This window comes from Erithacus rubecula (genome assembly GCF_903797595.1).
Source record: "Erithacus rubecula genome assembly, contig: scaffold_105_arrow_ctg1, whole genome shotgun sequence".
NCBI lineage: Eukaryota > Metazoa > Chordata > Aves > Passeriformes > Muscicapidae > Erithacus > Erithacus rubecula.
This window is the reverse complement of record NW_027636354.1, coordinates 388,944-414,355: the sequence shown is the minus strand read 5'-3', so window position 1 is coordinate 414,355 and position 25,412 is coordinate 388,944. Positions and strand designations below refer to the sequence as shown.

General features: G+C 50.6%; 2 protein-coding genes and 2 long non-coding RNA genes across 5 annotated transcripts in view; 2 read left to right on the top strand and 2 right to left on the bottom strand.

Annotated features, from left to right (window-relative positions):
* Positions 1–25,412, bottom strand: part of LOC306815200 (class I histocompatibility antigen, F10 alpha chain-like) — a gene marked incomplete at its 3' end in the record, with an annotated part of 107,857 nt that overhangs the window by 23,373 nt on the left and 59,072 nt on the right. The gene's annotated exons all lie outside the window — the stretch shown is intronic.
* LOC306815190 lies at positions 2,933–3,394 on the top strand. Its single transcript, XR_013777344.1, has 2 exons — positions 2,933–3,264; positions 3,309–3,394. It is a non-coding gene; the product is annotated as an uncharacterized lncRNA (long non-coding RNA).
* LOC306815185 lies at positions 9,082–10,708 on the top strand. The gene is made up of 2 exons (XR_013777341.1): positions 9,082–9,315; positions 10,425–10,708. It is a non-coding gene; the product is annotated as an uncharacterized lncRNA (long non-coding RNA).
* LOC306815178 (uncharacterized protein) lies at positions 14,782–21,008 on the bottom strand. Of its 2 annotated transcripts, XM_079331806.1 has the most exons (3): positions 20,734–21,008; positions 15,456–15,537; positions 14,782–15,274 (listed from the first exon to the last, which is right to left on the bottom strand). In XM_079331806.1, exons 2-3 carry the CDS (start codon positions 15,508–15,510, stop codon positions 14,811–14,813), a joined length of 519 nt encoding a protein of 172 aa, XP_079187932.1. In that variant the 5' UTR covers positions 15,511–15,537; positions 20,734–21,008; the 3' UTR covers positions 14,782–14,810. The 2 variants fall into 2 exon arrangements, 1 of the variants encoding a protein (XP_079187932.1); XR_013777333.1 differs by lacking the exons at positions 14,782–15,274; positions 15,456–15,537 and adding an exon at positions 19,912–20,011.

The window sequence follows — 25,412 nt, the reverse complement described above, 5'->3', positions numbered from 1 at the left end:
CATCCTTCCCCTGTTACAGACTACACACAGCCAGCAACCCTTGTGTCTGTCAGAAATCCTGTGCGTGACGCCAGTTTAATGTCACAATCTGCTCAACCCGAACGGGGGTCGTGATGGTTCGTTCGACCCCAGGCTGCAATAGACAAAAGCAAGAGACTCAGGTTTTGTTAAGTAGAAAGAAATAATGCAGTTTATTGTGAGTGACAATTCAGTTTTGAGGGAGAGAGAGAGAGAGAGGTAAAGGAAACAAAGCAAAAAGAGAGAGAGAGTGTGAGAGAGGGAAAGGATGGGACATAGCTATCAACAGACGGGACGCATCCTCGTGGCCATCCGATGAGATGCATCTTCAATCCTTTGGGGAGAAAGAGATCTCAAAGTCTCTTTAGGAAAGTCACTTTTTATAGTCCTTTTCCAAAGCAAGTGGCCTCTGGCCAAAAGTTGGAGAGATTTATGGACTATAGTATGCATAGACCATTGCTCCAAGAAACAGGTGGAACAGGACACTACAGCCAGTACCCTGCTGAGCGCAGTGTACCATGGCAAGCACCAAGCACACCCACAAACAGTCTTTGGCAAGCATCCACCTGGGCCAGGCCAGAAATTCCTGTCCAGAGCGAGTGGTGGGGTCCCGGGGTCTCTGATGATGGTTGTGGGGCAGATCAGAGAAACTTCAGACCGACTCTTACAACCAGCACAGTGACTGGGATCGCTCTAACATCAGGACCAAGACTGACATTGATCCAAAACTGAAAACAGACACTGGCACTGGCACCAAGACTGGCACCACTGTTGGATCCAGACTGAGACCAGCACTGTGGAAGCTGAGACAGAGAGTGCTGTGGATTTAATTGGCATTTGCAGTTTGATAACCAGGACGCCTTGGCAAGAACAAATAGAGCTTTGGTGATTACAAGAAGATTAGATCGAGACTGGCAACAGGAAAGAAGATTGAATCAAATAAGTAGAAATGTAAAGTTTGTTTGGGTGATGTTTATCACAATGAATGTAGTAAAAAATTAGTGGCTTCCTAAAAATGGTGTATAAGCAAATGTAGCTCACAATACATTTGGATTCTGATCATGAGTCAGTAGTTCCTGTCTCTCAATCGTTGATAAAATTCCCTGGGACGGGCATTGAGACCAGCCTCAGAACCTGGGTGGAGATCAAGACTGGGACCAGAACCAAGAGCGGAACCGAGACTGGCACCTCTTCAAGACAGGCCCTGGGATTCGGACCAAGACTGAAACCCTCCCCAGAACTGGCACTGGGACCAAAACTGAGACCGTGACGGACACTGGGACCAGCACCGGGACCAGGAGACCTCCAGAAATAAGAATGAGAGCAGCACCGGCTGCAGAACTGAGACTGGCACCACTCCAGGCCCGGGCCTGAGACTGACATTGGCACTGGGAGCACACTGAGATCAACACTGGCACCAGCACCACCACTGGGACTGAAACCATTCCAAAACCAAGACCAAGACTGAAACCAGAACCAGCACTGGCACCGAGACTGGCACCACTATAGAACCACGAATGAGACTGAGACCTGAACCACTCTGGGATCGAGATTCAGACCAGGACTAAAATCAGTTCTTGGAGTGCTCCAGGACTGCTCCAATCTGAAATTGAGACCGGGACCAGGATGGAGACAGACACCGAGAGTACTCTGGGGCCTCCTTGTTCACTAAGGGGAGTTTTGGCTGCGCCCCCACACGGGACTGGGCAGGACTGGGAGGGACCCCTGGGTGGGGCGGGACCATCTCAGTTCGCATTGTTCTGGTGCAGCCATCCCGGTCCATATGGTCCCAGTTTGTACAATCCCAGTCTGGAAGGCCCTGATCCATCTGGTCCAAGTCTGTGCAGTCCCAGTCTGGAGGATCCCAGCCCATGTGATCCCAGCCCCCATGATCCCAGTCTGGATGGTCCTGCATAGCTCACACTGCCAGGCTCTGGAATTCCAGTTCCCACCCAGGAAAAGTTGTTCCTGCCCATCCTGGTTGTGCTTCTCCAATTTGAGATGTCCCAGCCAAGGCACCCATTTGTGTCACAACTTTAGCATCCCGATCCTGGTTCCCATTCCTGTTCCCAATCTCCATCTCGTTCCTGCTCCTGTTCCCAAACCCGTTCCTGTTCCCAGTCGTGTTCCCAATCCCTATCTCATTTCCCATTCCATTCTCAATCTTCTTCCCATTCCCCTTTCCGATGCCATTCCCAATCCTGTTCCTGATCCCAATCCCATTCCAATCCTGATCCCATTCCTGTTCCACTTCCCTATCTCCTTACCCATTCCCAATCTTGTTCCCGTTTCTGATTGCAGTCTCATTCCCAGTCTCGATCCCTTTCCCAATTCTAATCCCTTTCACATTCCCAATCCCTGTTTCATTCCCATTCTCCATCCTATTCCCATTCCAAATCCCAATCCCAATCCTTATCCTGCTCCCATTCCAAATCCTGTTCCCATTTCCTTTCCCAATTCCAATTCCCATTTCCCTTCCCAATTCCAATCCCATTGCCATTCCAAATCCCGTTCTTGTTCCCAATCTTTATCCTGCTCCCATTCCCAATCCTTATCCTGTTCCCATTCCCAATCCCGATCTCATTCCCATTTCTGATCCTTCATTCCCAGTCTCATTCCCATTCCCAATCCCAAATCTGTTCCCAATCCCGATCTCATTCCCAATCTGTATTTCATTCCTGTTCCTGATCCCAGTTCCATTCTTGATCACATTCCCAATCCCGATCCTGTTCCCAGTCCTGCACCCGTTCCCAATTCTGTTTCTGTCCCCATTCCTGATCTCATTCTCATTTCTGATCCCTATCTCATTTGCCACCTCGATCCCTTTCCCAATCCTGATCCATTCCCAATCCCGATTTCATTCTCAATCCCAATCCTGTTCCCAATCCTGATCCTGTTCCCAATCCCAATCCTGCCACTGTTTTCAGGGAATTGTTTTGATCTCAACCGCCACCCCAAACCTGGGGGGGGTCAAAACCTCTCAAATCCTGGAATCAAACATCCCCAACCCCCAAATTTTGGGGTCAAAACCCCCAATTCCCAAACGTTGGGGTTTGAAATATTGGGGGTGTCCAACACCCCTGATCCCCAAATTCTGTGGTCAAACCCCCTGATCCCAAACCCTGGGGTGTCAAACCCCTCCAAACTTTAGGATCAAACCTCCCTCATCCCCAAACTTTGGGGTCAACCCCACCAGACCCCAAACTGCCCCCCAAAACCACTCCAGCCCTGGGGGGCACAGCAGGGGTCATCTGGGGATGGTTTGGGGTTGATTTGGGATTTATTTGGAGTTGATTTGGGATTTATTTGGGGTGGGGGCAGGTCCATATGCAATGGCTGCAGAGAGACCCTGGGTACAATGCTGGGGGTGGAAAAACCCAAAAAACCCCTGGGGAACCCCAAAAATACCTGGGGAACCCTAAAAGGGGATTTGCGGTGGGAAAAGGAGATTTTGGGGTAAAAGGGGAAGGATTTGGGATGGAAAAGGAGATTCGGGATTGAAAAAGATTTTGGGTGGAAAAGGGGGATTTTGGGATGGAAAAGGAGATTTTGGATGGACAGAATAGGATTTGAGTTGAGAAAAGGGGATTTGGGGTGGGAAAAGGAGAATTTGGGGTGGGAAAAAGGGTTTGGGATGCTCAAAAGATTTGGGGTGTAAAAAGGAGTGTTTGAGGTGGGAAAAGGAGAATTTGGGGTCTGAAAAGGACATTTGGGGGGCACAAAGAAAGATTTTGAAGTTTGAAAAAGGAGGATTTGGGATTAAAAAAAAAGGTTTAGGATAAAGAAAGTAGGATTTGGTGCTAGCTGAACTTACCTGGGGGATTGGGGCAGGTGGAAGGTTTGAGGCAGGGTCAGGACCATTTTTGGGGCAGTTTTCTGGGATTTTTAGTGTTTTGGACTGGTTTTGAGAAATTTTGGAATATTTGGGGACAGCTTTGAGGCATTTTGGGGTGGTTTGGAGGGATTTTAGGGTGCTTCTATGGGATTTTGGGTTGTTTCTAGTAGATTTTGGGGCAGCCTGAAAAGATTTGGGATGTTTCGAGGCAGTTTGGAGTGTCCAGGGGCAGTTTTAAAGCATTTATCTGGGATTTTGGGGTGTTTGGGGGCAGTTTTGGGGTATCCAGGGGCAGTCTTGAGGCATTTCTCTGGAATTTTGGGGTGTTTGAAGGCAGTTTTGGAGTCTTGGGGGCGGTTTTGAGGCATTTCTCTGGAATTTTGGGGTATCCAGGCAGGTTTTCTTCGGTTTTGGGGGTGTTCAGGCAGGTTTGGGGTCACTTTTTGTTGAAGGAGATCTCTGTGGAGTTGCCTTGGGTGATCCTGGAGCCCTGCAGGGCCCCGTGGACAGCGCCCACCTGCACCTCAGTGTCCAACTCCATGCCGGTGATGTCGTGGGGCCCGGGCACCAGCGCAGCTCCTTGAACCCGGGAACCTGGCACGGGGAACGGAGCGAGGGACAGCCCAAAAACTGGGAATGGTCCCCAAAAACACCTGGGAATGGTACCCAAAACACCTGGGAATGGTACCAAAAACACCTGGGAATGGTACCCAAAACCACCTGGGAATGGTACCCAAAACACCTGGGAATGGTACCCAAAACACCTGGGAATGGTACCAAAAACACCTGGGAATGGTACCAAAAACACCTGGGAATGGTACCCAAAACACCTGGGAATGGTACGAAAAACACCTGGGAATGGTACCCAAAACCACCTGGGAATGGTACCCAAAACACCTGGGAATGGTACCCAAAACACCTGGGAATGGTACCAAAAACACCTGGGAATGGTACCAAAAACACCTGGGAATGGTACCCAAAACACCTGGGAATGGCACCCCAAAATACCAGGGAATGGTTCTCAAAAAGTTCTGGAATGTTCCCTCAAAAACCTCAGGAATGTTCCCCCAAAAACATGGCAATGGTCCCCAAAAACATGGCAATGTCCCCCAAAAATCCGGGAATGGTTCCCAAAAAACCTGGGAATGTCCCCTCAAAAATTCAAAAGTGTTCCCTAAAAATTCAAAACATTCCCCCTAAAAACCCAGCAATGTTCCCCTCAAAAGTTTGGGGATGTTCCTCCAAAAAAACCTGGGAATGTTCCCCCTAAAATTCAGGAATTTTGCCTCAAAAATTCAGAAATGTTGCCCAAAAATCCAGAAATTCCCCTGCCCTCCCCACCCCCAATCCAGAAACATTCCTCCAAAAATCCAGAAACCACCCCAAAATCCTGATAATTCCCCCATAGTTCCACCCCCTCCCCACACTGAGATCCTGCAGCCCCTGGAATTCCCGATTCCTGGCTCTCACTGCTGGAAGAGCATGGACAGCATCAGCTCCTTGATCTCCTCGGGGAGCTTGGTCAAGAACAGAATGTGGTTTGGGGGGGTTCTCTGACAGCTGGGAACAGGGGAAACAACCCAAAATCAGCAAAGATCAGCAAAGATCAGCCCCAAACAGACAAAATCAGATCAAAATCAGCCAAAAAGCAGCCCCAAAACCAGCCAAAATTACCCCAAAACCAGCCAAAATTGGCCCCAAACCAGCCCAAAGTCACACCGGATACACACCAAAACATCCCCCCAAATCTCACAAAAATCACCAAAAATCTGCCAAAAACTCAAAATCCCCTGGGGATGGGGCCATTCCTGGGGGGATCCCAGGATTTGGGGCCATTCCAGAGGTGGGATCATGTGACCCCATTAACCCCATCGATCCCCCATTAACCCTATAAATCCCTTTAACTCTGGTTAGGGGGCCACTCACAGGCTATGGGGTTGGCATGGGGGCCATTCCAGGGTTTGGGGCCATTCCCAGGATGGGATCATGCCCCAGGGGGATGTAGGGCAGTTCCCCCCCAGGTGTGGCAGCATCTGGGGTGGCTGCGCCAGCGGCAGCATCCCCTGAGGAGAGACCCCAAAAACTGCCCAAAGTTACCCCAAAGCACAGAGAGAATCCCAAATTATCCCAAAAACACCCCAAGTTATACCAAAGGCATAGAGAGAACCCCAAATTACCCTCTCCCAAATCCCATAACCCCATCTCTCTTAAGTGACCCCATAACTCACAGGCACAGCTCCCTGTGCCCCCTGTGCCCTATTCCCTTTTTGGGGCCAGGTGCATCCCCACCCTTGGCCTTGCGCTTGTTCCGTTTGTGCTCCTGATCCTGATCCCAATCCCAGAACTGACCCCAAATCCCAGAACTGACCCCCAAACCCCAGAACTGACCCCATAACTCCCAGGCACTGTTCCCTATGTCCCCTTGTCCTGTTCCAGCTCCACGAACATTCCCTTCATCTTGGCCGCGATGTCCGAGTCCATCTTGATGAACTGGATCCTCTTCAATGGCACTTCCCACATTTTGGGGTTTCTGAGGGGTTTGGGGGCAATTTGGTGGGAGTTCCGAGAGATTTTGGGGTTTCTGAGGGGTCTGGAGAGGTTCCAAGAGGGTTTTGGTAAGGATTTTTTTCTGAGAGATTTCCAGGAGGGATTTCAGGGAGCTCCAAGAGACATTTGGGGGTTTCTGATGGATTTTGGGGCAATTTGAGGAGGTTCAAGAAGGGATCTTGGGGTTTCTGAGGGATTTGGGGGTTTCTGAGGGATTTTGAAGAGGATTTGGGGTTTTTTGAGGGATTTGGGGATTTCTGAGGGATATTTGGGGGATTTCCAGCAGGGATTTTGAGGTTTCTGAGGGATTTGGGGGAGTTCCAGGAGGCATTTTGGGAGGTTCCAGATGGAATTTTGGGGTTTCTGAGGGATTTGGGGCATTTCTATGAAGCTTTTGAGGGTTTTCTGAGGGATTTTGAGGGGTATTTTTGAGTTTCTGAGAGATTGGGGGTTTCTGGGGGATTTGGGGCATTTCCAGCAAAGATTTGGGGGTTTTCTGAGGGATTTGAGGGAATTCAGAGAGATTTGGGGGGCGGGGGGGGGATTTGGGAGTTTCTGAGGAATTTGGGGGGAATTCAGAGATTTTAGAGGAGTTCCTAGGGGGATTTGGGAGTTCCCAAAAGATTTTTAGGGAATCCAGGTAGAATTTGAGGTTTCATCGTGGGCTTGGCATAGAAGGGAAACCTTTGGGAATTGCAGGCTGGAGTTCAGTTTTTTTCCCAGAATTTTGGGATTTTCCCCAGAATTTCAGAGGATTTTCCCCAAATTTCAGAGGATTTTTCCCAGGATTTAGCTCTCACCATGAGTTGCTTGTATCACAGGAAGCCTTGGGGCAGCTCCTGGTTGGGTTTTGGAGCATTCCTGGTTGGATTTGGGGTTTTTTGTGGGATTTTGGGGGCATTTGATACTGGGGTTTTTGTTTTTTCCCAGAATTTCAGGGGTTTTTCCCCAGAATTTCAGAATGTTTCCCAAAATTCAGGTATTTTACCAAAGGATTAGGCTCTGACCACAGGTTGCTCATAGAAGGAGAAGCTCTGGGAGGTTCCAGGATGGATTTTAGCAATATTTGAAGCTGCATTTTTGGTTTTTTCCCCCAGGAATTCAGGATTTTCCCCAGAATTTCAAGATTTTTCTACAAAGTTTCAGATTCTTTCTCCAAATCTTGGTATTTTCTCCCAAATTTGTGTCTCACCATGGCCTTCTTGTAGAAAAAGTTTTGGGGTTATTCCCAATTTAATTTGAGAGTAATCCTAGGGAATTAAGTTGTTTGTTTGTTTTTTTGGTTTTTTTTTAATCAGTATTTCAAGCTTTTTCCCAGAATAAGGGAGTTTTTCAACTGTGGGGACACAAGGACAGCACGGTCACCATGGAACAGGTGACAGTGGGGACAGCACAAGGACATGGGGACAGCACAGGGACAATGGGGACACAGACCCCTTTAGCACTGGAGACAATGGGGTTGTAACAGTGACAACAGGGACGCCTTCAGCTCTGGGGACAAGGACAGAAAGGACAATCACAAGGACAGAGGTGATGATGGGGACAGGGTGAGAGGACAGGTGACCATGGGGACAGGGACTGCTTTGACTCTGGGGACACATGGGACAATGACAGGGACAAGGAAACGATGGGGACAAGGTGAGGGCACAGGGACAGTGACAAGGACAGTGACAAGGACAGATGACAGTGGGGAGAGGGACAGCTCTGGGGACACACACAGGACATAGAGAGAGGTGACAATGGGGACAGTGACAAGGACAGGTGACAGTGGGGACACACAGGTGACAGTCTGGACAGGGACAAGAACAGGTGACAATGGGGACAGCCCCTCAGCAGCCCCTCACCATCCTTCTTGATCTCCTCGTTGAGTTGTTGATGTCGATGGTGTAGTTGGGGCAGGGGTCCTGTACGGCCATGGCCAGGACCCTCTGTGGGGACAGGGGGTTTCAAGGGGAGGCTGGGACCTCCAAATCCACCCCAGACCCACCTGAGATCCCTCCAAACTCGGTCAGAACCACCTGAGACCCCCCAAAATTTACCCCAGTCCTACCTGAGAACCCCCCAAAACCCCTCACTCCCCCAAACCCCCCAGACCCATCCAGTTCCTCTCACAACCCCCAAAAATCCCCTCAGACCCCACTAAAAACCTTCTGAACGCTCTCAAGCTCAACCCAAAGCCCCTTCAGACCCCCCATTTCCCCCAAACCCACCTTAGACCCCCTATTTCCCTTTAACCTCCCCCAAATCCGTCCCAAATCTCCACAATCTCCCACTTCTCATCAGAACCAACTCACAGCCCCCAGTTCCGTCCACCTCAGAACGCAGCCCCCCCCCCCAAATTTCTCCCCCAGATCAACCTCAGACCCCGCAAAAACCCTTCAAACCGCCCAAATTCCCCCCAGATGCATCCTGGACCCACCTGAGACCACTCCATTTCCTTCATACCTACCTCAAACCTGCCCAAATCCGCCCCAGACCCATCTCAGATACCCCATTTCTCACCAAAGACCCCCCCAAAAAGCAGCCCAGATCCTTCAATTCCCCTCAGATTCCCCCCAGATCCCCCCATTTCCCCCGGCCCCACCTCAGCTTCTTACACGGCCGCTCTCCCCTCACACTCTCCAGCTACCGTGTGCGCGGGCCCCTCTCAGCCAATAGCGACGCCTCTTCCCGAACCAACCAATCAGCGCGCGGCTCCCCTCAGCAGCACCCGCCTTCCGCGCGCCACTGCAGCCAATGAGAAGCCAGGTGGGAGTGGCGCCTTCTGACCCGAGGGCCGGCCATGGAGAGGCGCCCCCAGCCCCCGGGACCCGCCCCGGGCTCGGGCGGGCGCTGAGGGAGGCGCTGCAGAGAGCGGGGCAGGCGCTGGGAGAGGCCGAGGGGCTGCGGGAGCTGCTGAGGTGGCGCAGGGACAGGTGGGGCAGGGGTGGGGGGCATCTGGGAGGGCTTTGGGGGTGTCTTGAGGAGGGTCCAGGGGGAGTTCTCAGAGGGTTTCGGGGGGGAGTTTGGGGGAGGGACCTTGGGAGGGGTCTGGAAGGTCTTGGGGAGGAGTCTGGGGGTCTCAGACGGGTCCTGGGGGAGGTTTTGGGAGTGTCCTGAGAGGATCTTGCTGAGGTCTGGGGGATTTGTGGGGGGATACTGGGGGCTCTGGGGGGTCCTTGGAGGGTTTTGGGGGCCTCAGGAGATCTGGGAAGGCTCTGGAGGGTCCCGGGTTGGGATTGGGGTTGGGTCTGGGGGGTTTTGGGAAGGGGCCTGGGGGGATCCTTGGGGGTTTTGGAGGGGGTCTTGGGGTCCAAAGAGGGGTCAGGTGGGGTTTAGGGGCATCTGGGAGGTTCTAAGAGGGGTCATGGAGGGAGTTTTTGGAGGAGTCTGGGGGGCTTTTGGGAGGGGTCTGGGAGAGATCGTAGCGGGTGCTTTGGGGAGAGGTCTTGGGGGAGTCTGGATGGGGTATTGGGGCGCTTTGGGAGGGTGTGGGGGTCCTGTAAAGGGTCAGGGGGGTCATGGGTGGGATCGTGGGGGGTTTTTGGGAGGGGTCTGGGGTAGTCTGTGGGTCCTAAGAGGGGTCGTGGGGGCACTTTCGGAAGGGCTCTTGGTGGGTCCTGGGCTGGGTTTTGGAAGGGGGCTGGGGGGGTCCTTGGAAGGATTTGGGAGGGGCTGGGGAGGTTCTGGAGGGACTTTGAGAAGGAGTCTTGGAGTCTTGGGTGGGGTCGTGGGGGTCTTGGTGAGGGGTCTTGTGTTGGGGGGTCCTGGGAGGGGCCAGGGAAGGTCTGGGGAGGGGTCATGGTGAAGCACAGAAAAACACTCTCAAACCCACAAAAAGAAGTTCTAAGAGCAGGTGTGTATTTATTCAGCGCTGCGGTGCGTGGGGGACAGCTCCTCCAAAACACGCACACCTGTGGCCACCTGCGCCTCTCCTTTTATTCCCTACAAACCAGGAATGCACAACTCGCCTCACACAAATCCATCGCCTCCTCGCTTCATATGGAAATCGCTTTCACGCCTCCTTGCACATTGCTCCTTTTAGGTTGCTCTGCTGTTTGTCTGGGGGTCTTTGGGATGACCCCTGGGTCTCACAGGCTTCATGCCAGATCTTCACTGTCATATTTCAGCACCTAAAATTCCCCCCCTCAAATTCCCACATTTGGAACCAAAATTCCCAAATATTCCCTACGGAGATCCCAAAAATTTACTATAGAGAACACAAACTTCCCATTTTGGGACCCATGTTTCTCTATACAGACCCCAAAAACTCCCTATGGGATCCTCCAAAATTCCATTTGAGGACCCCAACATTGCAAAAATTCTCAATAGAGACCTAAAAATTCCCATGTTTGAACTTAAAAAAAAAAAAAAAATTCCAGGCGAAGACCCCATACTTCTTAAAATTCTCAACACAGAGTCAAAAATTCCCTACAAAATTCCCATTAATTGCCCCATTTCCTTATGGGAACCCCAAAATTCCCAAGAGACCTCCAAATTCCCTTTAAGGACCCCAAAATTCTCAATCAGAACCACAACATTCCTATAAGGACTCCAAGCATTCCCTAGACAGAGCCCAAAATACCCAGAAATACCCTTTAAGGACCTCAAAATTCCCCTCTAGAGACCATGAGACCCCCCTGGACCCTCTATAGGTTCCACCAGGCCCCTATAGATCTCCTATAGACCTCCCAGACCACCTTTAGGGACACCCAGAGCCCCCCAAATCCCCTATAGACAAGCCCAAATCCTCTATACAGACACTAAGACCACCCCAGTCCCCTATAGATCCCCTATAGATCCCCTATGGGTCCCCTCCAGCCCCACCGCAGCTCTCAGACACGCTGAAGCTGGAATGGAGGACTAGAAGCAAAGATGGCGGCGCCCGGGAAGCACTTCCGGGTGTTCTGAGCATGTGCGGGGTGAATGCGCCAGGAGATGGGCGGGGCTTATAGGGGAATGGGGCGGAGCGAACACAAGGGCTCGGTGCGAATGAAAGGGGAGGGGATAATGATTGACAGGGGCTGTGAATAGAAATGGGGGAGGCTAATGGGCAAAAACTGAAGGGAAAGGGGCGGGGTCAAGGAAAAAGCAGGAACTATGAGGGAAAAGGGGCAGGGTCAGAAAAGGGCGGGAACTGTGAGGGGAAAGAACTGGGCCAAAAGGCCAAATGGTCCTAAAGGGGCCTGGTTTGGCCTAAAATTACCTAAAAGGGGCACAAATTCATCCTAATTGCAGCAGGGTTGGCCTAAAATCAGCCAGAGGGGCCTCAAATCCACACAAAGAGGTCTAAAATCATCCAAATTGGCCTAACATTGTCTGAAGGCGCCTAAAATCCAGCCTAAAACACTTTAGCTTGGTATAAAATCACATAAATGGGCCTAAAATATTTGGGACCCAGACCAGCAACCAAACCACCAACAGCACCATTTCTGAGGCCAAAATCAGAATGGAGACCGAGACCAAGACAGGGAACAGAACCAACACCAGAACTGAGACCAGCACCGCTCCAGAACTGGAACTAAGACTGGGACTGAGACCAACACCAATACTGGCACTGGCACCAGGAGAGCTCCAGGACTGCTCTGGGACTGGGACCACCATCAGGAGAACTCCGAGACTGAGACTGACATTGCAACTAGGAGCACCAGAACCAGCACCAAGACTGATACTGGCACCAGGACCGAGACTGGCACCAATATGGGACCAGGACTGAGACTGAGATTGGCGCTGGAAGCACACCGGGACAAACACCGGCACCAGTACCAGCACTGGGACCGCTCTAAAACTGAGACCAAGACCAACATTGAGTCCAAGACTGAAAACAGAACCAGCACCAGCACCGAGACTGGCACTGCTATCGGACCGAGACTGAGACCAGCACTTTGGAAGATGAGAGAGTGCTGTGGATTTAATTGGCATGTGCAGTTTGATAACCAGGACGCCTTGGCAAGAACCAACAGAGCTTTGATGATTACAAGAAGATTGGATCAAGACTGGCAACAGGAAAGAAGATTGAACTAAATAAATAGAAATGTAAAGTTTGTCTGGGTGATGTTTAACACAATGAATGTAAGTAAAAAAATGACTGCCTTCCTAAAAATTGTATATAAACAAATGTAGCTCACAATAAATTTGGATTCTGATCACGAGCCCGTAGTCTCTCTCTCTATCATTGATAAAATGGCCAAGGACTTGAACGAAGACCAAGACCAGGAACAGAACTGACACCAGAACAGAAACTGGCCCATCTACAAGACTGCCACTGGGACTGGGAGTGAGACTGAGCCCAAACCAGCCCCAGAACTGGCACTGGGACTAAGACTGAGAGTGGCACCAGAATCAAAACTGAGACTGGTGCGACTATAAGACCCACTGGGACTTAGACCAGCACTGCTCTGGGATCGAGACCAACACCAGGACTGGAATGAGCACAGGGAGCACTCCGGGACTGCTCCAAGACTGAAATCAACACTGGGATCAGAAACAAAACCGAGGTCGACGCCAGGAGTGCTCTGAGACAGAGTGATACTGAGGCCGGCACCAGGACTGTGATCAGCACCAGGATCACACTGTGAGCACTCTGGGACCTACACATTAACTCTGGGGACTTCTGGCTGTGCTCCCGAGTTGGACTGGAAGGGGGCCCTGGATGGGGAGGGGCCCCCTCACTTCGCATCCTTCTGGTGGAGCCATCCCAGTCCATGTGCTCCCAGTTTGTACAATCCCAGTCCATGTGCTTCCAGTTTGTACAATCCCAGTCTGCATGGCCCTGATCCATTTGGTCCCAGTCTGTGCAGTCCCAGTCTGGAGGATCCCAGCCCATGTGATCCCAGCCCCCATGATCCCAGTCTGCGTGGTCCTGCAGGGCTCACACTGCCAGGCTCTGGAATTCCAGCTCCCAGCCAGGAAAAGATGTTCCTGCCCTTGAAGGCAAAGCTCTTCAGAAGGGGTCAAAAGCCAAGAGCAGCAAGATCTTACAGGGACATTTCACTGCCAGCCTTCAGAACTTCACCTATGGCTGTTGGAGCTCCTGCAGTGGAAATCAAGTTAGACAGTGTCTATGGTGGGAGCTGCCCTGGGCCAAGGGAGACCCTGAGAGAGAAACAGAGCAGGCAGAGAGAGGCAGGAGAGAAAGGAGAACACAAACACAATCAACTGAGAAGGTGCCGCTGAAAAAAGAACTGGAACTGACTGAAAGTGAATGGGACAGAAATCAGGAATTGTCAAAGTTTTATTTACTATCAAATCGATCCCACCCAGCCAGCCCTACACAATCCCAATCCCACCGCTCCAAATTTGGATCCCACTTCTCCCAATCGCCTTCCAATCCCTTCTCATCCGCTCTGGAATGAGTAATGGCTCTGGAACCCAGTAAGGTTTGTTTGGGATTGAGTTGTTTTGAGGAGGGAACAAGGCATTTTGAAGTGACAGATTGATCTTGGCATTTGGAACACAAAGAGATGGAGAAGAGAGAAGGCAGGCCAAAACAAAAGGATAACTAGGCAGGTGTCTTCCCAACATGGATCCCAGGGAATGTGGGTCACCAGGGCTCTGCCCAGCGTGTGTCCTGCAGTGAAGGATGGAATTGGAGAAGCACACAAAGCTCTTCATACACTCGGGGCACTCACAAGACTTCCCTTACCAGTGCCTCCGTTGGTGTTGGGTCGTTTGATCTCTGGGAGAACCTCTTCCCACACTCCTCACACTTGTAGGGCCTCTCCCCAGTGTGGATCCTCTGGTGGCGGATCAGTTCCGAATGCCACCTGAAGCCATTCCCACACTCCTCACACCTGTAGAGCTTCTGCCCTGTGTAGATCCTCTGGTGGCAGATCAGCTTGGAGCTGTGGCTGAAGCTCTTCCCACACTCACACTTGTGCGGTTTTTCCCCAGTGTGGATGCGCCGGTGGTTGGTGAGATTGGAGTTTTGTCTGAAGCCCTTCCCGCAGTCGGCACAGCGGTACAGCTTCTCATCTGTGTGCGTGCGCTGGTGCAGGAGGAGATTGCCTCTGGTGCGAAACCTCCTCCCACACTTCCCACACTCGTAGGGACGCTCCCCTGTGTGTGTCTGGTAGTGTTTGAAGAACTTGGAGCAGGTGGGAAACCCCTCCCTACACAAAGAACACTCATAGGGCCTCTCCCCAGTGTGGATCCTTTGGTGAATGATTAGGTTGGAACGGTGACTGAAGCCCTTCCCACAGTCCCCACACTTGTAGGGCCTTTCCCCAGTGTGGATCCTCTGGTTGCGGATCAGTTCCAAACACCACCTGAAGCCCTTCCCACACTCCTCACACTTGTAGGGCCTCTCCCCTGTGTGGATCCTCTGGTGGCAGATCAGCTTGGAGCTGTGGCTGAAGGTCTTCCCACACCCCTCACACCAGTGGGGTTTTTCCCCAGTGTGGATGCGCCGGTGGTTTGTAAGGCTGGAGTTTCATTGGAAGCTCTTCCCGCAGTCAGGGCACAGGAAGGGCTTCTCGTCTGTGTGCGTGCGCTGGTGCAGGAGGAGATTGCCTCTGGTGCGAAACCTCTTCCCACACTCCTCACACTCATAGGGATGCTCCCGAGTGTGGATCCTCTGGTGATGGATCAGGCTGGACCTCCATCTGAAGCTCATCCCACACTCTGAGCACTTGTGGGGCTTCTCCCCATTACAAGGCTGCTCATGGACCATGAGGTTTGAGCTCTGGCTCCATCTCTGGCCACCTGCCCAGCCCAGGCTGGGTCTTTCCTCTTCAGATTCCGGTGATCTGCTTTTGCAGCCCCTCCTGGTGCAGGATCGCCGCGGTTTTTCTTCCCCTTTGGATTCCTGCACCGTGGAGCCGCTGCAAACGGCCTCTTCCATGAGGTTCTGCCGCAGGGATTTGTCCTCCCTGGTCTCCGTGCTCAGCTCCTTGTCTGGGCGAGGAAGGAGAGGTTGGGATTTGCCTCCGTGCTAGGGGGAAGGGGAAGGAGATCTCCCCAGTGTATCCCCGGCAGGACAGCGTTGGCAGCTGGGGTTATCCTGAAGACAGGGCCATGCTGGGCTGGGAGATGGAGCAGGACAGAGGGGGGAAAGGGGCACTGACTTCCTCCTCACCTGCTTGGGGCTCCTGGACCATCTTCCTCTTTCTCACAGTCTCCTCCACCTCCATCAGGCCAAGGGTTGGGAATGGGAAATCCTGGTTTGGAGAAAAACATGTGATGAGAGTGTTGTCTTGGAGGTTCCTCCTGCCCAAGTCCATCTCTAGAAGTCCCCGGGCATCTGAGGTCCATGAAAACCTCCCAAACACCAACACTCAGCCCAGAAAATGCCTCCCAGGAGTTCCTGGGAAAGGTCCCTCCCCTTTGGTGTTCAAGAGGTCCCCGTCCCAGCTGCTGGGGGTCACGCTCCTATTGGGGGTCCCCCATCTACTCGGTGCCTGCCCTCCCCAGGCTGCTGGGAGTCACAGGAATCTGAAAAGCTCTCCTCTCTTCCCTCTCCCCATTTAGGGATGCTGTGGGATTTTGGGATCCCAGGGTCCTTTGTCCCCTTATTCTCTGCTTTGGGGTGCTGGGGGTCCAAGGAGTCCCCCCTGCCCCTCTCCAGGCTGTTGAGGGTCCTGCCAGTAGTGGTGCTCCCCCCTCTTTGGGCTCCCCACTTTGGGGTCCTGGGGGACACAGGGCTCTGCTCCTCCAGGCTGCCTCTTCTGGCAGTCGGCACTGGGACCCCCAGTGTCTCCCCAAGGGGCATTTTCTGCTCAGCTTTTCAGTCCTGCATTCTCCAAACATTCCCCCTCCCTAAAAAAAATAAAACTAATGATACTGAGAGGCACAGGGACTCTTCTAAAGGTGACTGGGATAAAACTGGGGACAAGTGAACCAACCTGAGTGTCCTGGGTTGATGTTATGACTAGCTCCTCTCCCTGCCCCCGCCATGGAGCTGCCGGCCGCCCCTCCCCCGGGCTGCTTAGCTCGGCTGCTGCTTCTGCTGGCCCCCGGCTCGCTTCTTGCTGCCCCCGGCTTGCTACCCTGCTGGCTACCCCGGCTGCCCCTCTCCCTCTCTCCCTTCTTCTCCTCATCCCGAAGATTTGCACTGGCTCCAAAGGAGACGGATCTGAACCTCAGAGACTGCCTCTGGAAGTCTGCCAAAGAAGATCTGCCGCCCTTCCCAGCAAAGATCAACCGAGTTCGTCCCTCTCTCTCTCAGTGAAATTTTTTTGGTCATCTGGGTCTGTGCTGGGAAGTGTTTCTCTTGTGTTTTTGTTAATAAATAAGTTTTTTTCCACTTTCCCCTGAAGAAAATTCTTTCCGAGCCCAGTGAAGGAAGGAATTGGGGTGGGGGGGGGCGGGGGGGAGGCGGTCCTTTGGAGGTCTTTCCCCAAATTTGTCCTAAACTCGGACACTGAGGTATCTTTGAGTGCCTGAAAATGGCTATAAAATTGTTCAGGGCAACTGGAATATACTGGTAGTGTCTGAGACCATATGGGTGGTGACTGGGACCTAACTGGGAGTGACTGGGACTGTGGTAGCAGCAGTTGGGAGAACTGGGAACATGCTTAGACCAAAGTTGTGTTGGACAACCTATCCGTTTAAAAATTTTTCTGTAAGTTTAATCAAGGGGTTTTGTTTGCCTTTGCCCTAAAACACTTTTCATTTTCTTTCAAAGGCAAAGATTTTGGTATCTTCAGTAGAGGCTCCAGGCCTGCAGTTGTATACAGGACTTAAGACATAACTGAGTTATAGTAAGAATATTGCTGACATTTCTTAGATAGAACACAATTGAGTGTTTGCATCCTGTTATACGTAACCTGGTGAGCTCAGAAACCAGGATTCTAATAGGTTCAAGAGTAGTGGTCTGAGCTTGCATCTTAGCTTCTGGGGAAAACCCTATATAACAGTATGTATTCGGAGAGTTGTTGCTTTTAGCTACTCAGCTTCTGGCCACTTGCTTTAGCCATTCTGGCTTCTAGCCATTTGCTTATTGCTGCTGCTTTTGCCATTGCTTGCCATTGCTTTTGCTACTGCCTGTTGAGACTAATGTGCTTTGTAATAAGAGGTGCTTTGTAATAAATAACCATTTTAACTATTAGCTGCTTTGCTTATTTTAGGATTACCCAATGAACTAGGAGCCTAAGAGCTCCAGAGATAGGTGCCTGTAGAGCATCTGGAAGTCTGGTGCCTCTAGAGCACCTGGGGGTCAGAAAGAACCCCCAGCAGCAGTTTCCACAAGTGGGAGCTACTACTCTATACTGGGGGCCACTGGGCATGACTGGAACCATGCTGAGAGGTACTGGGATCATCTATGGAGGGACTGGGACTGTGCTAGAGGCAATTGGGGGTAGCTGGGATCACACTGGGAGGAACTGGAACCATGCTCAGAAGGACTGGGATCATACTGGATCATACTGGCAGCAACTTGAACTGCATTGAGGGTGATTGGGAGAGGCTGTGAGCAACTGCAAACAGTCTGGAAGCAGCTGAGGACAACTGGGAGTGACTGGGAACATGCTGGCGGCAACTGGGATGCTCTGGGAGACTGAAACCACAATGAGGGGAAATGGGAGCAACTGGAACCACATGGGATGATAATGGGAACAGCTGTGCCCATGACAGAGTCATACTGGGATCCTACTGGAACTAGCTGGGATCATACTGGGAGTAACTGGAATAATACTGGGAATATCCGAGAATGACTGGGATCATACTGCAATCAGACTGGGAATGATGGAGAAGGGCTGGTTACATCTGGAACCATACTGGGAGTGACTGGAATAGTACTGGGAATATCTGAGAATGACTGGGATCATACTGCAATCAGACTGGGAATGATGGAAAAGGGCTGGTCACATCTAGAGCCATACTGGGATTGACTGGGATTCACTCTGGGCATGATTAGAAGAATAATGGGAGAATCTGGGAGTGACTGGGGTCACACTGGAGATGACTGGAACCATACTGGGGGTGACTACAGGTCCTACTGGGATCATCCTTGGAGCCATTGGAATTACAGAGGGTGGGAATGGAACCTGACTGGGGGTTACTGGGAGCTACTGGGCCAATGTTGGGAGGAAAATGTGGACACATTGGGAGCAAGTGGGATCAACTGCAAGGTACTGGAACCATGCTGGGGGGACTGAGGCCAGAACAGAGATCATACTGGGAACAACTGGGAGTATGGGACACTGACAGAAACTGGGATCAGGCTGGAGACAACTGGGAATAACAGGGAAAGACTGGCATCATTCTGAGGTAACTGGAACTTTACTGGAGCAACAGGGATATAATGAGAGTGTCTGTAATCACACTGGGGAGACTGGAACCACTCTGGGGGCAACTGGGAGATAGCAGGACAATGTTGAGAGAGGCTGGGGCCATTCTAGGGATCATCTTGGTAGGAACTGGGAACAACTGGAACTGTTCTGGCAGCAACTCTGATCATCCTGGGATCACAGGGAGAGCAGCTGGGTCCATGCTGGGTGAGACTGGGATCACACTGAGCGTGACTGGAATCATACTGGGATGGACTGGGAATGGCTGTCAACAACTGGAATCAGGCTGAAAGCAACTGGGAAGGAATGAGAGTGACTAAGAGCATGCTGGGGGTGACTGGGATATACTGGGAGTGACAGGGATTATACTGGAGGCTACTGGGGTTATGCTGGCATTGACAGGGAGCAACTGGGGTCACACTGGGGACCACTGGAATCAGGCTGTGAGTGACTAAAATCAGCCTGCAAGTGACTGGGATCATAATGGGTTCATACTGAGAGTTGGATTAGAGTGTGTGTGATTGGAGCCCAACTGGGGGTCCTTGGGAGCTATAGGGTCCATGCTGGGAAACAAATGCCCACACACTGGGAGGAACTGGGAGGAACTGAGATAAAACTGGGGGCAAGTGAACCACACTGAGGTAACTGGGAGTGCCTAGAAATGACTATGAGATGGTTCAGGGCAACTGGGATATACTGGGAGTGTCTGAGACCATAGGGGTGGTGACTGAGACCTAACTGGGAGCAAGTGGAAATGTGCTGGGGGGAAAACTGGGACCATGCTGGGGCAACTGGGGGAGAGTCTGAGTCAGTGGCGCTGTGCTGGCAAAGACTGGATTCATACTGGGATAGTACTGGGAGTGACTGGGACTGTGCTAGGAGAACTGGGAACATACTGGACCAAAGTGGTGTTGGAAAACATATCCGTTTAAAATTTTTTCTATAAGTTTAATCAAGGGGTTTTCTTTGCCTTTGCCCTAAATGTAATTTTCTTTCCAGGGCATTGCTGCATAAGGAGGGGCCAGATGAACTCAACACATCAACACACTGGAAGCAGCTGGAATGCTCAAGGGCCATCAGTGGCCACCAAGGAACATCCACCCCAGACTCTGCCTCTGGCACAGCTGCAGACATCTCTGAAAGGACTAATAAGAAAATGAGGGATGGAAGATCTAATTAACATCAGAAAGGAAAAAATCCGGATCCAAAAGGAGACCAAATACTAGGAATTGAGTGTTTGCAAGTTGAGACCAATGAACACTGACCCAATTCATTTCTATGAGTACTGACTGGATAAAAGATCACAAAAATCTCCTAAAAATGAGAGTCATGGAATGATTCTCTCTGTACACATGGGTTATGTGTGGATGAGATGATTTCTGTGGTACATCCTGGCCACAACATCCTCCCCAGATAATAAAGTTATGCCATGACTCTCTAAAATTGTTGTTGGGTGCTTTGGTTTCTTTCTCTCATTTTCGGTGACCCTGGGAGGAACTGAGAGCAACTGGGACCGTGCTGGGGGCAAATTCCATCATAATGGGGAATGCCTGGGAGTGACAGGGCTCATCCTGGGAGTGCCGAGAAAACTGGAAGCACACGTGTGGAGCAACTGGGCTCACGCTGGGAGCAGCCACTGGCGGCACCGAGAGCCCCGAACCCCTTTCCCGGCCATGCCGCCCCTCCAGCCCCAGCACCCCCCGCCAGGGTCCCGGCAATGCCAGGGGTCCCCCCCTCTCAGGCTCCCCGCTTTGCCCTTCTGGGGCTCTCCTCTCTCTGTGCTCCCGCTCAGGGAAGCCGCGCCTCTCCCGGGGCTCTCCCAAACCGCTGTCCCGCCACCGATCCTGCTGCTCCCGTGCGCTCCCCACGGGGCCCCGGCAGAGCTCGCAGGGCCCGGCCCGGGAAGCCCAACCCCCACCGAGGGGGGACCCGCATCCCCCCGCCCCCGCCAGGGCTCTGCCCACACCCACCAGCACCCCCAAAAACACCTCCCGGGGACCCCCCGATGTCCCCCCGAGGGGCATCTGTGCCCCTAGAGCCCGGCAAGATCCAAACATCCCCCCAAAAACCTCCAAACCCAGGGACCCCACCCGGGATATTGGGGGCGAGCTCCCCCTCCCTGGGCACCTGCGGGATGGGGGGCGATGGTCCCGGGGGGGCTACGAGTTCAGGCAGCTCTGGGCTCGCGCTCAAATTGCTCCTTGTCTCCTCCTGCTTCTGCTGCCGCTGCGCCTCTTCCTCCCTCCCTCCTCCTCCTGCCCCATTCAGAATCCTGAACTGGGAGGGGATGGGTCAAGGGAAGGGCGGGAACTGTGAGGGGAAAGGGGCGGGGTCAAGGGAAGGGTGGGAACTGTGAGGGGAAAGGGGCGGGGTCAAGGGAAGGGCGGGAACTGTGAGAGGAAAGGGGCGGGGTCAAGGGAAGGGCAGGAACTGTGAGGGGAAAGGGGCGGGGTCAAGGGAAGGGCAGGAACTGTGAGGGGAAAGGGGCGGGGTCAAGGGAAGGGCGGGAACTGTGAGAGAAAAGGGGCGGGGTGAAGGGAAGGGCGGGTACTCTGAGGGGAAAGGGGCGGGGCCAAAGCACCGAGCAGTCCTAAAAGGATCTGGTTTGGCCTCAAATCACCAATAAAGGGCCTCAAATGCACACATTCACACAAAGGGGTCTAAAATCATGCAAATGGCCCTAACATCATCTAACAGGTCCTAAAATTGGTCTGAGAATTGATCAGGTTTAGCTTAGAAACAAAGATCCATAAATCCACCCTGTACCCTCACATGGTTTGGCATAAAATCAGCCAAATGGGCTTAAACTCTAACCAAAGGGTCTAAAATTTTCAAAACTGATTAAAAACCAACACAACTGGCCCAAAATCACCCTTCAATCTCCCCGATGGCCGGAAAATCAACCCTGAAAGTGCCCATTTTTTCCTAAAATCACCCAAATGGACTTAGACATACCCAAACTGGCCTGAAACCCCCCAAGGGAGCCAAAATCACTCTAAAATCAGAGCCCTGGGCCTCATAGGGTTCATGCCAGCTGTTCACTTCTTAATTTCAGCACCCAAAATCCCTCACCCTCCCCCCAAATTCCCACTTTTGGACACTGAATTCCCAAATATTCCCTTATGACATTCTACAAATTTCCTCTAGAGAAACTAAACTTCCTATGTTTGACCAGTTTTTTTATAGAGATACCAAAAATCCCAAAAATCCTCTATGGGATCCTTCAAAATTTCATTTGAGGACCCCAACATTGCAAAAATTCTAATAGAAACTTTAAAATTCCCATGTTTGGATACAAAGTTAAAAAAATAAACTTCCTGTTGCAGACGCCATAATTGTCAAAATTCTCAATATAGGCCCCGAAATTCCCTACAAACACAGCAAAATTCCCTTTACTTACCCCATAATTTCCTTATGAGAATAGCAAAATTCCCATGAGACCCCCCCAAATTCCCTTTAAGGACCATTCCCAAAAATTTTCTATAGGAACCACAAAATTCCTTAGAGGGATTCCAAGATTTCCCTGGGGAGAGCCCAAATTACCCAGAAATACCATTTAAGAACCTGAAAATTCTCCTTTAGTGACCCTGAGACCCCCCTGGCTGTTGCAGTGCTGAATGGGGTTTGGAGCCCGCTGGACATGTCTGTGTGTGTGTGTGTGCCCCAGCCAATAAACCATATTGAGCTGCTGTGTTTTGCTGGTCACTTCTTGCTGCACATTTTGCTGTTAGTTCTCACATCCCTTTCACACGCTCGCTGTCTTTGTGTATTTCTCAGTTTAGATCAGTGTTTACAGCAGGTGCACAGCATGAGAAAGGTTCGGGAGTTTTTCCATAACTTGTTTGAAACCCCCCAAGGACGCTGGAACATCAACTGTGCTAAATCGGGAGAGAAGACGTTGAAAACATCAAATACCAAGATTAGAAGATTCAAGATTGCAGGGGACAGTGAAGATTGTGAAGACCACCAATGACAGACTTTTGGGGGGTTGAAGGGGTGGATTCATATTCTAAAATTACTAATTGTAAAGTGTGTTCCCATGTGGGTGATGGTTCTAGAAATGTATAATTGGGGTCAATTGTAAACAATAAATTGGCTTCTGCAAAAATCACATTGATTTGCTGTTCAGAAGTCCAGTTTCTTCCTGCATTTGGTGACCTTGGCGATGTGGTAAACTGTACACATGGTGCATGAAGCGAGCCGAAACTTTTTAGACTTAGTGTGTCTTACTGTCTCTTAGTGTTTTAGCCTTAGTGTCTGAAAGGGGTCCGCAGAGTGAAGAAGCAGAAGCGCAGCCTGGGCTGCCGCGGCAGGACCACGGCAGCGGGGTCGGAGCGCGACTCCGGAGAGAACCCGAAGAACGCAGAAGAGAGAGAAGATGCCAAAGAGCGGATGGGAGGAAAGCAGCAGGAGCACGGGACGAAGAAATTCCCGAGAAAAGCTCCAAGAGAAAAGCGTGCGCAGTGCAATGAAGAACCATGGAAAAGGAGAGCAGCTGGGGCTGGAGGGATGGAGAAATTATTATCGAAAGAAAAGCAAGAAATGCGGACAAAGTTAAATATCCTCCAGCATATCCTCTCTGTGAGAGCAGTCAAGTACCACCTAGAGGGTTTTAAAAGACTATTTAGATAGAGTCAAGAAAAGGATTTATTCCGGGTGACTCTGTGGCTGCCTTTGCTGCGTTTGCACGAGTGCTTGGTGAGGGAAGAGACAGTCACTCCGTTCTTACCATCAGCGGTCCCTGAGACAGAGTTGCAGGTTCTGCGGAAAGTCTCGGGCAGCCACAGCGCGGACTCGGAGCCAGAAGAACTTACGGGCTGTCCCGTGGTGTCCCCTGAAGAGTTAACAGCAGCCCTAAGAAGAGAGTTACCAGAGCTCAGTCAGAGCAGGCATTCAAATGTAGATCACGAATATTCAAATGCAGAGCGATTGCCCCGAGAAAGAGAAAATTAGCCTAACTAAGAACTTTAGTCAATCGACAAATCAGAGAGAGAAAAAAAGCCCGACGGCTTCTGATCGCGGGGGCGAAGAGAAAAGACAGCAATGTCCCCGCAAAAGCTGCGTGTGGCGGTGCCGGTGCCGGTCTCACGGCCGCGGTGCCAGCACAGATCACCGGGTTCGGCTCTCGGGAGCGAGTGGTCCCGAGGAAAGTTTGTTCATTTCAGACTGTGCCGAGGAATGCGAACAATGTCGGATGCTCCGTTTCAGTCCCTTAGTTTGGAGCGTATGCAGCAAAAGAAGGGAGCAGGGGGCCCGGCCAGGTGAAAGGAGCTCTGGGCATGGGGGTCATTGCTCCAGACATGGTGCTGGGATAAAGGTCTTTTTCCAGCCCGATGCTCGGCGGCGGCACAGGCTGTGGTGTTCCCCCGAGGGACGCGGTTCCCCCCGACCCGACAAAAACAAACAAACAAAAAAACCCCAAAAACAAGAACAAACAAAAACCAAAACCAAAACAAAAAAGAAAAACAAAGAAGGCGGGACAGTTAAAAGCAGTTAGTGGTTAAAGTGGTTTTTACGGTTTTACTAGAAGAGTTCAAAACTATATGAGTGCACTGTAGCATTGTTATAACGTTATTAGTTTTTACTGTAATAATTAGAAATTTATATACCCAACAATATTTACAGGCAGATAATGCTTGTGTCATTTTTATTCGGAGAGCTCTTCCTTCACGGGTGTTTTTTTTTAGAGTTCAAATATGTTCTGCTAAAATTAACTAAGGCTAAGTTCTATTAAGTTAATTCTGTTAGATTTCATTTCTATTAAGTTTCAGTGTCACTAAGTTTAGACAACGTTTTGTTCCAGTTATGTTTAATATTAATACTGATTAACTGAGTTTTCTTAAGCGTGCTTTTATTTTACTTAGGTGATAATTAACACTATTGATTGTATAGTGTGAATTTACCAATTTTGTAATAGGCAAACTCGTAAGATGTTGATATTGGATTTGTTGTATGCACAGACAGCATTTTTTATGTGTTTTAACATCTCTGGTGTAATAATCTATGAGACGTGTCATTTTCAAGATCTTTTCTCTTTCTTTTTTAATTGCATATGTATCTCTTTTATCCAGGCTGCCTCTCTGCTGTCTCATGATTTTTAGCATTTTCAGAGTTCCAAGTAATGATATCTGAGCTTCGTTGGAAGTTTCCTCTAAACTGATGATCTTGTAGTTCTTGCGAAAGAAAAAAAGCCTATAGAAAAACTTGAGAGAGAAACGAATGCTGGATGGGTTTAGTTGCTGTCTCACCCTACAGTGTTTAGTGGCAGCTTCTGTTCTTAAAAGTCTTAGCTTTTTTTTAAAGATATGTCAGGGAATTCTCTTCCAGTTAAAGCCTGGGCTCCGGCCACGCCCTGGCTCTGTCTGGATGGGGAACTGCCAACAGACCCAGGTGTTTTCTGCAGCAAAACCATACTCGAGTTGCTTTGACTTGGCAATTTAACCCTACCAATATGACAGCTAGACATATTTTTTTAGTGAGCTTAGAAATCATTTTCCAAAAGTGATTATCTAATTCTTCACCGATTTAAAGTTTATCAGCTGTTGCAGACACTGGGATGACAGTACAGTGGTTTAGTCCTTAGTAATCATCTAATGTCACATGTATAATTAATTATGTCTGATAGTAAATTTTTTTTAATTGTTATATCTGAATTATTACTGATTGCTGCAAGATTCTGATCTCACTAGATATTAAATTCCTCAGTTGAATGTATAATAACAAAGCCTAATTGCTTTACTAACTTAAAGAGAAGATGTGCATGTGTTTCTATCATTAGCAAGTTCAAAGTAATCATCTATTCAATT